The sequence below is a fragment of the Gorilla gorilla genome, chromosome 8 (assembly GCF_029281585.2).
Source record: "Gorilla gorilla gorilla isolate KB3781 chromosome 8, NHGRI_mGorGor1-v2.1_pri, whole genome shotgun sequence".
Lineage (NCBI taxonomy): Eukaryota > Metazoa > Chordata > Mammalia > Primates > Hominidae > Gorilla > Gorilla gorilla.
Genome location: NC_073232.2, coordinates 86,468,257 through 86,484,733, shown reverse-complemented (window position 1 = coordinate 86,484,733; position 16,477 = coordinate 86,468,257). Strand labels below are relative to the sequence as shown.

At 34.2% G+C, this 16,477-nt stretch overlaps 1 protein-coding gene across 29 annotated transcripts in view; it reads left to right on the top strand.

Moving 5' to 3' along the window:
* Positions 1 to 16,477, top strand: part of CCDC7 (coiled-coil domain containing 7) — a 459,676-nt gene that overhangs the window by 196,605 nt on the left and 246,594 nt on the right. For 25 of the 29 annotated variants that reach the window (XM_063710186.1, XM_063710188.1, XM_063710189.1 and 22 more), the window contains one exon: positions 3,697 to 3,795. The exons of the other annotated variants lie outside the window; for them this stretch is intronic. In XM_063710186.1, coding sequence (XP_063566256.1) covers positions 3,697 to 3,795 — 99 coding nt within the window. The remainder of the gene's footprint in view (positions 1 to 3,696; positions 3,796 to 16,477) is intronic. 29 annotated transcript variants of the gene reach the window in all.

The following is a 16,477-nucleotide window of genomic DNA, read 5'->3' as shown; positions in this document are numbered from 1 at the left end:
GCAATTTTCCTGCCTCAGCCTCCTGAGTAGCTGGGACTACAGACATGCACCACCACACTCGGCTACTTTTTGTATTTTTAGTAGAGACGGAGTTTTGCCATGTTGGCCAGGCTGGTCTCGATCTCCTGGCCTCAAATGATCCACCCGTCTTGACCTCCCAAAGTGCTGGGATTATAGGCATGAGCCACTGTGCCCAGCCCCAATGTGTCTTTTAATTCTGTTATTGCATTTTAGGTTTTCTTGCATTGTTTTATTTTGGTGATCTTTATTTACATTCGTGATTTTATCTCAAATTGGTATTCTCATATAATTTCCTGCACCTGTTTTATAGCGTGATAATATCATCTTCTACTCTACTGAAGTTGCCAGACAGTTTTGAAAATAATTTTTTTAGAGTTCTCATATTACATAATTTTAGAGGTATAATTGTCTTCTTCCTTTATCACATTTTTTTTTTCTGTTTTATAGTTACCCTCACATTGGATTTTTTTTTTGTGGGTAATTCCTCCATAATTCAGGTACTTGATTGCCATTTATAATTTTGGTATTTTTGTGAATGTTTTAATCTTCCTACATATTTTAGTGAAAAGTATGGAGAGACACTGCTAGACACTGTTGATTTTGTAATTATATTTAAGAACTTTTCCACTGTCCAGCCATGGCTGACTGAGCCAATCCATCCTGTGTTTAGCAGTGTATGATTAAGGTTTAGATACTGTTAAGTGGTTGCCTCAGATGTTACTGACTAAAGGGAGAATTTTATCACCATATGATATAGCTGGAGAGGTCTACAGTCATTGTTACTACTTTCAGCAGTGCAACTTAAGGAGGATACTGTGTTCCTTCACGATTGTAAATATGGTATGCAGAGTTTTAGTGTCTTCATAGCCAAAATAATACCATTAAGTACCGAAACATTTGAGCTGAATTTAATCTTGACATTGGAAGTTTTGATAAATTACTGAATATAATCCCATCTCCAACCTACTCTGGACTATTCTTATTATTAAGAAATAATGTGTTTTAGTTTTCCGGGACAAAGCTGGTTTATTCTGATTGTTTCAGTGTAATTACTGATAGCAACCCTGTTGTTTTCAAGATTGTCAAGATTTAGGTGATAAATTATATGGTCACTTTACTTTGAAGGATTTTATTTCTGATCTTCTTATAATCATATTACCCTTGTGATATAGATGCTTTCATGAATGAAATACTTCCTTACCTTATGCTTCCATTACCATCTCTTGAAGATACCGCTGTCTCTTCTTTATACCACAAAGAAAACTTCTGTTTTCAAAGATTTTTTTGTTAGGATTCCCAATTCATGTCCCAGATATTGAGGACAATTTCCAAAGCCTTACATGTTTTCATTATCTGTCTGCTGCCACCACTGTATTAGTCAGGCTTTCCCCCAGAAACAGAACCAATAGAATCTGTCTGTCTATCTGTCTATATCTCTATCAATATATAGATACACATGAGGATATTTATTATAAGAATTGGCTCACATGATAATGGATGCTGAGGAGTCCCATGATATGCCATCTGGGAAAGGCAATAGTGTAATTCAGTCTGAATCTGAAGGCCTGAGAACCAGAGGTGCTGATGGTGTAACTCCCACTCCAAGGTCAAAAGCTTAAGATCTGGGAGGCCATTGGTTTAAGTCCTGGAATCTGAAGGCCCAACAACCAGGAGCTCCAATTCCAAGGGCAGGAGAAGATGGATATCCCAGCCAAGAAGAAAGGGAGAACTTATTGTTGCTCTGTGTTTTTGTTCTATTTAGGCCCTAAGTGATTTGGATGACACCTGTCCACATTGGTAAGGGTGGATCTTCTTTAGCCCATCTACTGATTCAGATGCTTATATTTTCTAGAAACACCCTTACAGACACACTGAGAAATAATGTTTTACTAGATATCTGGGCATCTTTTAGCCCCATCAACTTGACACATAAAATTAACCATCACAAGCACCATTGTACTTACAGAGCTTATCAATCTCAGATCTCACAAATTCAAGTGTTCACTCAATTTATCTGTGTTTTATCTCTCACCTTTCTCTACAGAATTCAGTTTGCAAATGTACTGTCTTCTGTGTATACTTCATCCTGTATTCTGAGATTCTTTTTGACTCTTGGCTAACTCTTGCTCTCATGATCTCAGTTTCACTTACAGCTTTAGATAAAAGGCAGTGTCCTTTTTCTAACATTGGACCCATAGAGTCCCATCTACGTGCTCTGGCTAGTTTTAGCTACCCTGTCTGGATTTTTTTTTCTCAAATAGGTAAATTCAGACAAAGGAAATATGAGATTTAATGAAGAATTATTGTATAAATAGATTTGTGTTTTAATGAAACTAACCCCATCCCACCTAACTCCATTCGAGCCTTCTCTTACTTGGGCAGCGATTTAGATAATAGACTGAAGGGGCAAATTTGTAGTTAAGGATAACTGCAGTGATAGTAAAGATATACTATGGGGGTGGGAGTGGTTCAGAATTGAAATTTTTTTTAGGATATAGAATTGACAAGTCTTGGTTAAACTGATCTGTTTAATCAATGTTTCTCAACCTCTGCACTGTTGACATTTTGGCCCAGATTATTCCTGTTGTGAGAGGCTTACCTATGTATTGCAGGATGTTTAACAGCATGCCTGTTCTCCATCCACTAGATGCTAGTAGCGACCCTCAGTTGTAAGAAAGAAAAATGTAATTGAGCACTGCTAAATGTCCCCTGGGGGAAAAACACCTCCAGTTGAGAACTACTGTGTTAAATAAATGGCATATGCTTTGTATTGCAAACTGTTACAGGGTTAGCAATAATTATTTCTATGATAATAAGTTTAAAAAATAGATATTATTAATAATAATAAAATGTGTTTATGCCTGAGGATTGCAAGGTTGGCTTAACACTTGAAAATTAATTAGTGTAATTCACTACATTAACAGAAATTGGCATATTTTCAAATGGTTGATGACCATTCACAATCTCTTTTCTGAATATGTCATACAACATGTTGTTCTTCTGTTTTATTTTCTCATCAAGTTTTCAGCATCCCCTACATATCAGGAATGTTGATTTTGTTAACTTTTTCCTGCCATATAGATTGCAAGTGTCTTTCCTAGACTCTTACTACATTTTGTTTGTTACACAGAATATTGTGTTATTAAATGTACCTATATTTCTTTTGTGAATTCAGGAATTCCTTTTTTATTTAAAAGGGCCTTGTCCTTCCAAATGTTTTATAAAAATTATCCTATACATTCTGAAATTTTGTTTTGTTTCACAATTGGATGTTTATTGCAGTTGGATTTTATTTTTGTATTTGATATATGATAGGGTATATAACCTGATTATGTGAGCTTCATTTATTAAAACATATTTTCTATAATGAATATAAATGCCATTTTTTAATATATTTTCATTTTTATGTATTTCTATTTTGGATTTCTATTCTGTTTTATTGATACAATTATCTATCATTGCACAAAGACTTTGTTTTTAACACTTTAGTAAGTTTTAATGTCTTTATTTTCCCTCTTCTACAACCTGCTTCTCCCTTAGTTGCCTTACCTCAATAAATACTATTAAGAACTCTGTCAGATACTGCTTTAGTCCATCTGTGTTGACATAAGGAAATACTTGAGGCTGGGTTATTTATAAGGAAAAGAGGTCTTATTTTGTCTCATGGTTCTGTAGGCAGTACAAGAAACATGGTGCCGGCATCTGCTTCTGGCGAGGGCCTCAGGGAGCTTCTACTCGTGCAGGAAGGTGAAGTGGGAGCAGATATGTCACACGGTGAGTGTGGGAATGAGAGAGTAATGGGAGAGGTGCTACACACGTGAACAACCAGATTTCGCCTGAACTGAGTGAGAACTCACTTCTTCCCGAGGGGATGGTGCTAAACTATTCATGAGGGATCCTCCCGTATAATCCAAACACCTCCCACTGGGCCCCACTTTCAACACTGAGGATTACATTTCAACATGAGATGTGGCGGGGACCAGTATCCAAACCATATCAGTTATTCAGTCTGAAAACCTTGAGAGTTTTTCTTGACTGCTTACTTTCTCTCACAATCCTTATTCAATGCACTAGAACATTATTTTCTTCCTTTTATCAAAATATATAAAAAATTCCACCACTTTTCACCACCTCCACCACTTTCACATTTACCATGTTAGTTTATTCCATTATCTTTTTTGTTGCCCTGGACTATTACAATAGTTGCTTGATTCCCCTATTTCTAATCTTGATCACATAGCAGCCAGAGTGATCTTCTTAAAATATAAATCACATTCTCATTCTCTCCAACCACTTTCCAAAGAGCTGCAGGCTTAGCATACACATTGTCTGCCTTCCAAGTTGTAGCAGTCAACAGTTCTACCAAATGGCATGCTGTTTCTATCTGTTCCTTTGCCTTTTAACAATCAAATGCTAAACCAATGCCACTAATTTTAAATTTATTGATTTAGGTAAGGGTATTCTCAGTGCTTCAAAAGCAGTGTCAAAATCTCAATGCCTTAATATAACTGTAGTTTATGTCTCTCTCATCTAATAGTTTAATGAGAGTCAGTGGACAAGTTTCTTATCCATAGAGTCATCTGGTTACCTAGACTCCTTCTGTCTAGTGGCTACATTGCATAAGGCTTTGGAGTCCTCCATTGCATCTTCCCAACTACGTGGAATGAAAATTTGTACAGCAGGTTTTAGAGGACAGCACTGGGTGTGTGTGTGTGTGTGTTGATGACTTTTTCATATACTTACTGGCCATTTGTATGTCTACTTTTATGAAAAAGTCTATTTTGGTCATTTGCCCATTTTTAATTGGATTATTTGGGTTTTGGTGTTGAATTGCTTGAGTTCATTATATTTTGTTTTTATATTAATTGCTTATCAAATTTATGGTTTCTCCCAATCCATAGGTTGCCTTTTCATTTCGTTGACTTTTTTCTTTGCTTTGCACAGGTTTTTTTTTTTTTTTTTTTTAGTTCTTCACTAATCTGCAGAGGTTCTACTTGTTATTTTTGCTTTTGTTGCCGGTGATTTTGGTGTCATACCCAGAATATCAAGAATTATGGCAAGGAGCTTTTCCCCATGTTTCCTTCCGGACGTTTTATGGTATTATGCTTAAAATTTTAATTCATTGAGTTGATTTTTGTGTGTGTGTCAAATAAGTGTCCAATTTTATTTTTTGCATGTGGTTATCCAATTTTCTCAACCTCATTTATTTAAGGAATTATGTTTTCTTCATTGTGTATTGGTGGCACCCTTGTCAAAGATTAATTGACCATATATGCCTAGGTTTATTACTGGGCTCTCTAACCTATTTGTTTGACCTATGTGTCTGTTTTATTATTATTATTTTTATTTTATGTGTCTGTTTATATACCATTACAATACTGTTTAAATTTTTAAATTTTATTTATTACTTTATTATACATTGAAATTTATAGCTGTATTTATTATGGGGTATGAAGCAATGTTATGATTTACGAATATAATGTGGAATACTTAAAGCTGATTAACACATCCATCAGCTCAAATATCATTTTTTATAGTGAGAACATTTGAAATTTACTCTCATAGCAATTTTGAAATGTACAATATGCTATTATATTCACCATGCTGTACAGTAGATATCAAAAAACCTTTATTCCTCATGAATAACTGAGATTTTATACTTTTTGACATCATCTCCTTATTACCCCCACCTGCAGCCTGTGCAGCCCCCATTCTGCTTTCTGCTTCTATGAGTTCAGTTGTTTTATCTTCCACATGTAAGTGAAAACATGTGGTATTTGTCTTTCTGTGCTTGGCTTATTTCACTTAGCATAGTGTTCTACAGTTCTATCCATGTCATTGCAAGTGACAGAATTCCATTTTTAAAGGCTACATAGTATTCTACTCTCTCTATGTACTACATTTTCTTTATCCATTCATCCATTCATAAACAGGTTGATTCCATTACTTGGCTATCATGAATACTGCTGCCTGCAGTGAACAAGGGAGTGCAGACATTTCTTTGACAAATGGGTTTTAAACTTTTGGTAAATACTCAGAAATGCAATTGCCAGATCATGTGGTGATTCTATTTTTAGTGTTTTGAGGAACCTCCATACTGTTTTTAATAGTGGATGTACTAGTTTACATTCCCGCTAACAGTGTACAAGAGTTACCTTTTCTTCATATCCTGACCAACATTTATCTTTGGTATTTTTGATAATAGACATTCTGACCGATGTGAGATGACATATCAATGTGGTTTTAATTTTCATTTCCTTAATGATTAATGATGTTGAGCTTTAAAAATATATATGTTTTCCATTTTTGTGTCTTCTTTTGAAAAATGTACATTCAGTCCCATTACTTGTTTTTTAAATTGGGTTTTCTATTTTCTTGCTGTTGAGTTTAGTTCCTTATATATTTTATGTATTAAATCCTTGATGAATGTATGGCTTGTACATGTTTTCTCCTAATTCATAGGTTGTCTCTTCAAATTATTAATAGTTTCCTTTGCTGTGCAGAAACTTTTCAATTTTATGTAATCACACTTGTCTATTTTTGTTTTTGTTGCCTGTGCTTTTGGGGTCAAATAAAAAAAAATTGCCTACACCAATGCTGTGCAGCTTTTACTTATGTTTTCTTCTAATAGCTTTATAGTTTCTGGTATTACCTTTAGATTTTAATGTGAGTTTAATTTTTGTAAATGGTGTGAGATAAGAGTCCAATTTAATTCTTTGCATGTGAGTATCCCATTTTCCTAACACTATTCATTGAAGACTATCCTTTCCCCATTGTGTATTCTTAGCATCTTTGTTGAAAATCAATTGGCTATTAGGCTGGGTTCATATCTGCATTTTCTGGCCTGTTCCATTGGTTGGTGTGTCTACTTTTTTTGGCAGTACCATGCTGTTTTAATTACTATAGTTTTGTAGTATAGTTTGAAATCAGGTAACGAGATGCCTACAGCATTGTTCTTTTAGTTCATGATTGCCTTGGCTATTCAGGTTTTTTTTTTTTTTGTGGTTCCATATGAATTTAAAATTTTTCTATGTCTGTGAAAAGTGACATTGGAATTTTAATAGGATTGCGTTGACACTATAGATTGCTTTGGGTAGTGTGGACATTTTTAAAAATCATGGGATATCTTTCCATTTATTTGTGTCTTCAATTTCTTTCATCAATTGTTTTATTGTTTTTAGTGTACAGGTCTTTTACCTCTTTGGTCAAACTTTATTCCTAATTTATTTTTTAAATAGCTATTGTAAATCAGATTGTTCTCTTCATTTCTGTTTTGGATAGTTCATTGTTAATGTATAGAAACACTACTGATTTATGTGTGTTAATTTGTATTGTGCAACTTTATAGAATTCAACATTTTTTGATGGAGTCATAAGGGTTTTTGTGTATAATATTATATTGTTAGCAAACAATGATAATTTTATTTCTTTCTGGTCTATTTGTATGCCTTTTATTTCTTTCTCTAGCCTAATTTATTTGGTTGGGACTTCCAGTACTAATACTGAATAGAAGTGGTGAGAGTGGGCATTCTTGTCTTGTCCAGATCTTAGAGGAAAGGCTTTCAATTTTTAACTATTGATTATAATGTTACCTGAAGGCTTGTCATATATGGCCTTTATTGTGTTTACCTACATTCCTTCTATATGTAATTTGGTGAGAGTTTGTTTTTAATCATGAAATTATGTTGAATTTTGTCAAATGCCTCTTCTGCATCTATTGAGATGATCATGTGCTTTTTGTCCTTTAGTCTGTTAATATGATATATCACATTTATTGATTTGTATGTATTGAACCTTTTATGCATCCCTAGGATAAATCTCACTTGACCTTGATAGGTGATACCGTTAATGTGTTGTTGAATTTGGTTTGATAGTATTTTGTTGAGTATCTTTGCATCTGTGTTCATCAAGGATATTGGTCAGTAATTTTTTTTCTTGTAATGTCCTTATCTGGTTTTGGTATTAGGGTAGTAGTGGTCTAGTAAACCAAAATTGGAAGTATTCCCTCATTTTCAATTTTTTGGAACAGTTTAAGAGAGATTGGTATTAATTCTTTTTTAAATTCTTGGTAGAATTGAGCACAGAAACTCCAAGATCCAGGACTTCTCTTTCATGGTAGAGTTTTTCTTACTGACTTAATCTCGTTACTAATTATTGGTCTGTTCAGATTTTCTACTGTTCAGATTTTTTACTGATTTAATCTTGCTTGGTTGTATGTTTCTAGGAGTTTGTTCATTTTTCTAGGTTATCCAATTATTGGCATGTAATTGTTTATAGTAGTCTATTTTGATTTTTTTGGTCTTTATGTTACATCAGTTGTAATACCTCCTCTTTTGATTTTGAGTCTTTTTGAAATTTAGTCTACCTAAAGGTTTTTAAAACTTTACCATTTCAAAGAATCAAGTCTTAGTTTCATTGTTCTTTTGTATTGATTTTTAGCCTCTATTTCATTTATTTCTGCTCTAATCTTTATTATTTCCTTTTTCTGCTAACTTTGGCTTAGTTTGTTCTTCTTTTTCTAGTTCCCTGAGGAATAATGTTAAATTTTTATTTGAGATCTTTCATCTTTTTTGATACAGACATTTATTGATATAAACTTTTCTCTTAGAACTGCTTTTGCCATATTCCATATCCCCTAAGTTGTGGTATGTTGTATTTTCAGTTTCATTTGTCTCATTGTATGTTTTAATTTTCCTTTTAATTTCTTTATTAACACATTGGTTTCCAGGACCATGTTTCATTTCCATGTATTTGTGAATTTTCTAAAATTTATTCTGCTATTGATTGCTAGTTTCATATCATTGTGGTGAGTAAAGATATTTGATATGATTTCAATCTTCTTAAATTTGCAAAGGCTTTTTTGTGCCTTACGTGTGATCTTTTCCAGAGAATGGCTGCATGTGCTTGAGAAGAATGTGCATTCTAGTGCCGTTGGATGGAATATTCTGTATATATCTATTAGGTTCACTTGATCTAAAGTATAGTTCAAGTCCAGTGTTTCCTTATTAATGTTCCATCTGTATGATCTGTCCATTGTTGAAAGTAGAGTATTAAAGTTCTCCGCTATTATTGTATTACAGTTGTTTTTCCCTTCAGACATTTAATATTTGCTTTATGTTTTTAGGTTCTCCGGTATTTACAGCATTTATATTTACAAGTGTTACATTCTTTTGATGAATTGACCCCTTTATCATTATATAGTATGCTTCTTTGTCCCTTTTTACAGTTTTTGACTGGAAGTTTATTTTTTTGATATAAGTATAGTGACCTCTGCTCTCTTTTGGTTTCCTGGGGAGGTAACTACTGACTATTGGCAAATTTAAAAGTCACCTTTTTGTTCTTGTGGTCTAGGAGACTCAGGAGTTCAGAGCTGTGTCAGCTCCCACAGATAGGTGATTTGAGAGTCAGTTTCTTGGGTGAAGGCTACAAAAGTCGGGCTCCTTGATGTGCATATAAACTACAAGAGAGAGAGTCCTCAGATTTGGATTTATTGCTAGAGGAACCCAGGGAAGAATGTGTGAGGGTGCTCACTATTTTGTTCAAGCAAGCAGAAGTCTCACACCCTCCTAGCAGTGGGGGGAGACTTTTGGTCTGGAGTTGTCTTTGAAGCAAGCCAGAGAAGAAGGTGCAGGGAGTAGGCACTTTTCCCTTTTTGGCTTGGAGAGGTCCCCTAGCCTCTCAACAATGAGAGATTTCAGGAATTTATCTGAGTAGAAATCCAGAGAAGGCACAGAGGGTGCCATCCCTTCCATTCTCACTGGCAGGGGACTCCAACCTCTTTTGACAGTGATATTGTAAGGCTGGAATTATTGCAGGAGCATCCTCAGGAAGAAAGCACTAGAGTGCCTAATCTCCTGTTCAAAGAAACAGAAGTTTCAAACCCACCTTGTAGAGAGGGAGTCTTCTAGTTCGGAGTTATCACTGAAGCAAGACAGGAAGAAAGGCACAGGAATTGCTGTGCTTCCTGTTTTTCTACTATGTAGACTCCCAGATATTGGCTTGTTAGAAGCCAGAACTGCAGGGAGCTGCTGGAAAAGCATGTGGCCAAGCCCTTTCTAGGAGAAATCTGAGCTATTCTCAGGGGTATTAGTGCTGGGAATGTTCACATGGTTCAAACTGCCCCTTTGTTTTTTTTGTCCTTGAGGGAAATCCTCTGATCCCCCATCCCTGCTGTTCCTCAAACATGAGTTAAGTGCCAAGCCCTATGGCATAGAGTGTAAAAGTTGGGTACCATATATACATATGGAAATATATATATGGGTACCATATATATGTGTGTGTGTGTGTGTGTATGTATATATATGTATGTATGTATATGTGTGTATATATATATATATGTATGAAACAAGCCCCTTACTTCTTGGGAAGAAGCTTGTAATAGGGGCTTCCTTCCTTAATATAAGGTGCTGTTCTCAATGTGAGGTTAGTGCAGGGAGTGGGGTTAGTGCAGGGAGTCCTTTTCCCATTGCTTATTTTTGTTAGATAGATAAAGCAAATATTAGAGCTAAAGAGACAGACAGACCCCGATACAATAATAGCTAGATTTCAGCACTCCACTTATAGCATTGAACAGATCTCCCAGACAAAAAATCAACAAAGGAACTTCGAACTTAATCTGCACTATAAATTGGCTTAGTAGATATTTAAAGAACATTTTATTTATTGGTTGCAGAATAAACATATTTCTCAGCACATGGATCATTCTGATCTGTATAATATTCATTACTGGTTTGATCCAAAATAATTGTAAATTAAGATCAATTTTTATAATTTATATGCTGCGTCGGTTAGAAAATATAGCCCCAAATTCTTTGAGTCTTCTTCCAGTCAGGAAATGGGGTCTACCCAACCTCTTGTGAGTTTAGCTGGCTTATATTCATTAATAGAATGGATAGAAGTGATGCCATGCAGTGTCTGCCTGGCTCTTGGCACACAATCTCTGGAAGATTTATGTTAAGATATTTTCTTTCAGAATCCAGCTGCCATTCTATGAGAAGCTCAAGGCAAAGGAAGGCCCTATGTAGGTTCTCTGGTTAACAGCTTTAGCTGAGGCAGACATGTGAGTGAATGATGAAACCTCTAGATGATGGTGTCATTTGAAGCAAAAAAAATTTTAATTGTGAAGTTCAATTTATCTATATTTTCTTTTGTTAACTTGTGCTTTTGGTGTCATATCCAAGAAACCATTGACTAAAGCAAAATCACAAAAATTTACTTCTCTATTTTTTTATAAAGGGTTTTATAGTTTTAACTCTTAACATTTAGGTCTGCAGTCCACTTTGAGTTGCCTGTAGTGTGAGATGAGAGTTCATGTTTATTCTTTTACATCTGTATATTCAGTTCCCAGCACTAGTTTTTGAAAATACTGTTTTCTCCCCACTGAATTTTCTTAGTGCTCTTGTAGAAAAAAATTGCTTGGCCATAAATGTAAGGGTTTATTTCTGAACTCTCAATTCTATTCCATTTATGTATATGCCTTTGCTTATGCCAGTGCCACACTCTTGATTATTGAAATTTTGTACCAAGTTTTTAAATTGGGAGTGACAGGCCTCCAAATAGTTTTTTCTCATGTTTTGGTGGTTCTGGATGCCTTAAATTTACATGTAAGTTTTAGTGTTGACTTCTCAATTTCTACAAAAAAAAAGCACTAATTGGTATTTCGATAGGGATTAAGTCAAATCTGTAAATCAGTTGGCATGTATTGTCCTTTTAACAATATTGTCTAACAATACATAACCACAGGTTGTCTTCTCATTTATCATATATTCTTCAATTACTTTCAATGATTCTTTGTATTTTTAGTATACAGGACTTTATACTTATTTTTTAAAAAGTCATTCTTTAACTGTTTCATTTTGATACTATTGTTAATTTTCAAACTGTTAATTGCTAGTATATAGAAATACAATTGAGTTTAGTATATTGATCTTATAATTTGAAATCTTTGCTAAATTGATTTCTTCTAATAGGTTTATTATTCCCTCTTTGGGATGTGTTTGTGTGTGTATAGGTGTTTCTTAAATTTCTTTATAAAATATTTGTAAGTTGAGAGTTTTACTTCTTCCTTTTCAATCCAGATACATTTTATTTCTTTTCTTTTTTTTGGGAGGAGGGGTCTAATTTCTCTGGCTAGAAACTCCATCGTAGTGTTAAACAGAAGTGATAAGACATCCTCATCTTGTTTTTACTTTAGTGGGAAAGCATTAACCATTAAGTATAATGCTAGCTATGAAATTCCCTTTCATTTTCAGTTTGTTGAGTGTTTTTCTAAAGAAAGGATTTGGAATTTGCTTTTTTTCGAACTATTGAGATGATTATAAAGGGAATCATTTATTAATATCATTTAGTATATCGATTGATTTTCAGTTATTAAACCAAGCCAGCATGGGATTGTTGATATTTGCTCTTGTTTTCTTATTCTTTCTTTTATTTATATAAATAAATATATATATTCTTTCTGCTTACTTTAATGTCCTCTTCTTTTTCTAGCTTATAAGATAGTTTTGTTGACTGAGGTCTCTTTTCTTTTTCAGTGTAAGTTTGCAGCTGTAAAATTCCTCTAAGCATCACTTTAGCTGCATCCCATAGTTTTCATGTGATATGTTTTTGTTTTTCTTCACCTCAACCTATTTTCTAGTCTCCCTTATGATTTTTTCCTTGACCCATTGGTCATTTAGGAGTGTGTTGTTTAAATTCCACTTATTTGTGAATTCCTCAAATCTCCTCTTGTTATTGATTTCTAATGTCAGTTAATATAGATTGAAGAACAACTTTGGTATGAGTTTAATACTATTAAATTTCTCAAGGCTTGATTTATGGCCTAACATATTGCATATCTTAGAGATTTCCAAGTATATTTTAGAGCAACATGTATTTGTCTGTTGGGTTGAGTCTTCTATGGGTATCTGTAGACTTCCAATGAGCTCTACTTAATTTATTGTATTCTTCAATTCTATTTTCTTCTTGATCTAATGCTTAGTTGTTCAGTCTATTATTTAAAGTGGGATGTTAAAGTCTCCACCTATGATTGTTGTAGTATCTATCTGTAATTGCTAATGATTGGGCATGAAAGTTCACACATAGGATTTTAACCTGGAGCTGGGCTCCTCAATTTGCACATACACACAGGGCTCCTCAGTTTGCACATACACACAGGGCTCCTCAGTTTGCGCGTGCGCGCACACACACACACATATTCATACACACATGTTCTTATGTACACAAACATGCATATACATACAAATAAACATATTTAGAAGTGAGGAATTCTCATGGACATCTTCACTTCCAGTTTATCCTCTCAGGTCTTATTCTTGCCTTCCTTCATTTTGTATGTGTTTTCTTTTCCACAGTGTAAACCTGACTGAACATTAACAACACATGTACTCATTTGCTTTATCCCCTAATGCTCCTCAATTTGTTTTAGAATTGCTTAGCTCATAGCACTAGAAAAACAAATTTACTAAAATATTTTGTGACTTTATTTGCACCCCACTCTCTTGACCAAGACTGAGAATATTTGTCAAATTTTTATTCACAAGTTACTTGAATTAATGCTTTGTTTCTTTCCTCACTAGGTTCACTTATTTCTTTGAGTTATAGTTTCCCTTTCTAATTCTATTGATTTAGCTTTGTGTATATATATATATATATATATATGTTTTGGAATTGTGCATTAACTTACTTCCCAAAGTGAAAAATATGCAGAAGGTACACTTAGAGCAGTTTCATTCCTCCTGTATCTCTTCCCTTTGTATTTCTCCAGTAAAGGTAACCATGTATATTGTTTTCCGGTTTGTTTTTCTTGTATTACATTTCATGAAATTAATTTTCTGTCTATTTCAATATTTTTCTTCATCTCTCCATTCTTATCTAAAAGGTAGCATTCTAGATATGCATTTTTTCTATTTTTGTTTATTTGCTTTCTGCCTACTTAACATTATGCTTGGAAATAATGAAACAGCAACATACACCTATTAAAACTTCTCACAATTTTCATGTGAGATCTATCTCAATGGTAATTTACTCATGACTTTATGAGAATGAGAGAAAATGCTGCTGTGTACATGTTTAAAATGTGAAATTTGGAGATTTCACAGTAGAGCTCTTTCTCTATTTGGTAGACTAAATGAATCTTTTTATGTAGCTGACAGTGAAGTTCCAGATAAAAATCTTATGGCTGAAAATAAAGATTCAGTAACAAAAGTCCAAAGAGAACAAATGAAACAAAGAACTTCTAGTATGGAAAGACATGAGGGGAAGTATAATAATTATACATATCTTTACACTATTTTATTTTATTTTTTGAGATGGAGTCTCGCCCTGTCACCCAGGCTGGAGTGCAGTGGCATGATCTTGGCTCACTGCAACCTCCACCTTCCGGGTTGAAGCGATTCTCCTGCCCCAGCCTCCCGAGTAGCTGGGATTACAGGTGCACATCACCATGCCCGGCTAATTTTTGTATTCTTAGTAGAGACGGGGTTTCACCATGTTGGTCAGGCTGGTCTCGAACTCCTGACCTCGTGATCCACCCACCTTGGCCTCCCAAAGTGCTGGGATTACAGGTGTGAGCCACTGCGCTTGGCCCTTCACACTATTTTAAGTTAACTCATCAGAGGTCTTTTTTCTTTGCATCATGAATATTTGAACATATAATTTGTAGAAATTTTATACTTTTACCTAAATGTGAATACTGCAAAATAACTAGAGAACTAAAGTGAAAGCTTTAATACCTTTTGATTGGTATTTGCATAGTCAGTGACTACCATGTAACAAGATTGCCTCCACACATGAGAATTTTCTGCTTCGCATCCACGGTCTATTTTAACGAATACCTCACTGCTGTAACTTCCTAGTCCTATTCCATTAATTTTACACAAATGAGAGGAAGTATTGCTGATTACTTGACATATACAGAAGTTTTATCATAGATCTGTTTTTCTGTTCAGAGACTCTTACAACCCCACAATTGCCTGAGGACATGGTTTTAGTTTCAGGAATCCAATCTGAAACTAAAAATCTTAAAGCTACCAGAAATGAGAGTTTTCATTGTAAGTAGTAAGTTTAAAATGTTAAAAAATTATTTTCAATTTTTTGTAATTATTTTGTATATACTTCTAGATCTATACTGGTGTCTCTACAATTACTGAATTAGATGTGTTAATTTTTCCACTATGATTGTGAATTTCCTTGTTCCTTTTTATAATAATGTCAGGTTTTACTTTATATCTTATGACATTTTATTATTAATGTACATATAAATTTAAAATTAACAATCTTACTGGAAGAAATAAACTTTTGTCCTAATGAAGGGACCTACTTAGTCATTTTTATAGCTTTTGTTTGTTTGCCTTAAAAACTATCATGTCTCCCCATAATCCCAGCACTTTTGGAGGTAAAGGTGAGTGGATCTCTTGAAGCCAGGAATTCAAGACCAGCCTGGGCAATGAAGTGAGACCCTCATTGCCACAAAAACAAAACAAAACAAAACCCAAAACAAACAAACAAACAAAACTATCACATCTGCTATTAATGTAAATCTACCAACTTTCTTCTGATTGGTATTTGCATGATACATTTTATATTTCATCCTGGTAACTTAACATTCCTCTTTCTTTGTGTTTTTTTTTTTTCTGTATCTCTTGCATGAAGCTCATAGTTGTATATTTTTCAAATTCAGTCTAATATTTTTGTCTTTTAATTAGCCCTCCTAAACACATTTAGTCTTATTATTGATAATTCTATGTTTAAGTATACCATTTCTTTGTCCTTCCTATTTTATCTGCCTGGTAAGTTTCTTTTACTCTTCTTTATGCCCTATTGCTTAATATCATTATATATTTTTTCCTTGGACAAATGATACCAAATATTTTAAACTTTATTCTAAAGACACCTCTGTGTATCTAAAAAGTAGCATAAAGCTTATACTTCAACTAGATGGTCTCTACTAATAGTTTATTACCACAAAGTGTGATTTGCTTATATCATGTGAAGTGAGACAGTATTATTGGGTCATTAGCATATATTGCAAGTATAGTACTTAACACCACAGATCTGGTTTTCATTTAGTTCTTTTTTAAATTTTTTATTTTTTATTATACTTTAAGTTTTAGGGTACCTGTGCACAACGTGCAGGTTTGTTACATATGTATACATGTGCCATGTTGGTGTGCTGCACCCATTAACTCCTCATTTAACATTAGGTATATTTCCTAATGCTATCCCTCCCCCTACCCGCACCCCACAACAGTCCCCGGTGTGTGATGTTCCCCTTCCTGTGTCCATGTGTTCTCACTGTTCAATTCCCACCTATGAGTGAGAACATGCGGTGTTTGGTTTTTTGTCCTTGCGATAGTTTGCTGAGAATGATGGTTTCCAGCTTTATCCATGTCCCTACAAAGGACATGAACTCATCCTTTTTTATGGCTGCATAGTATTCCATGATGTATATGTGCCAC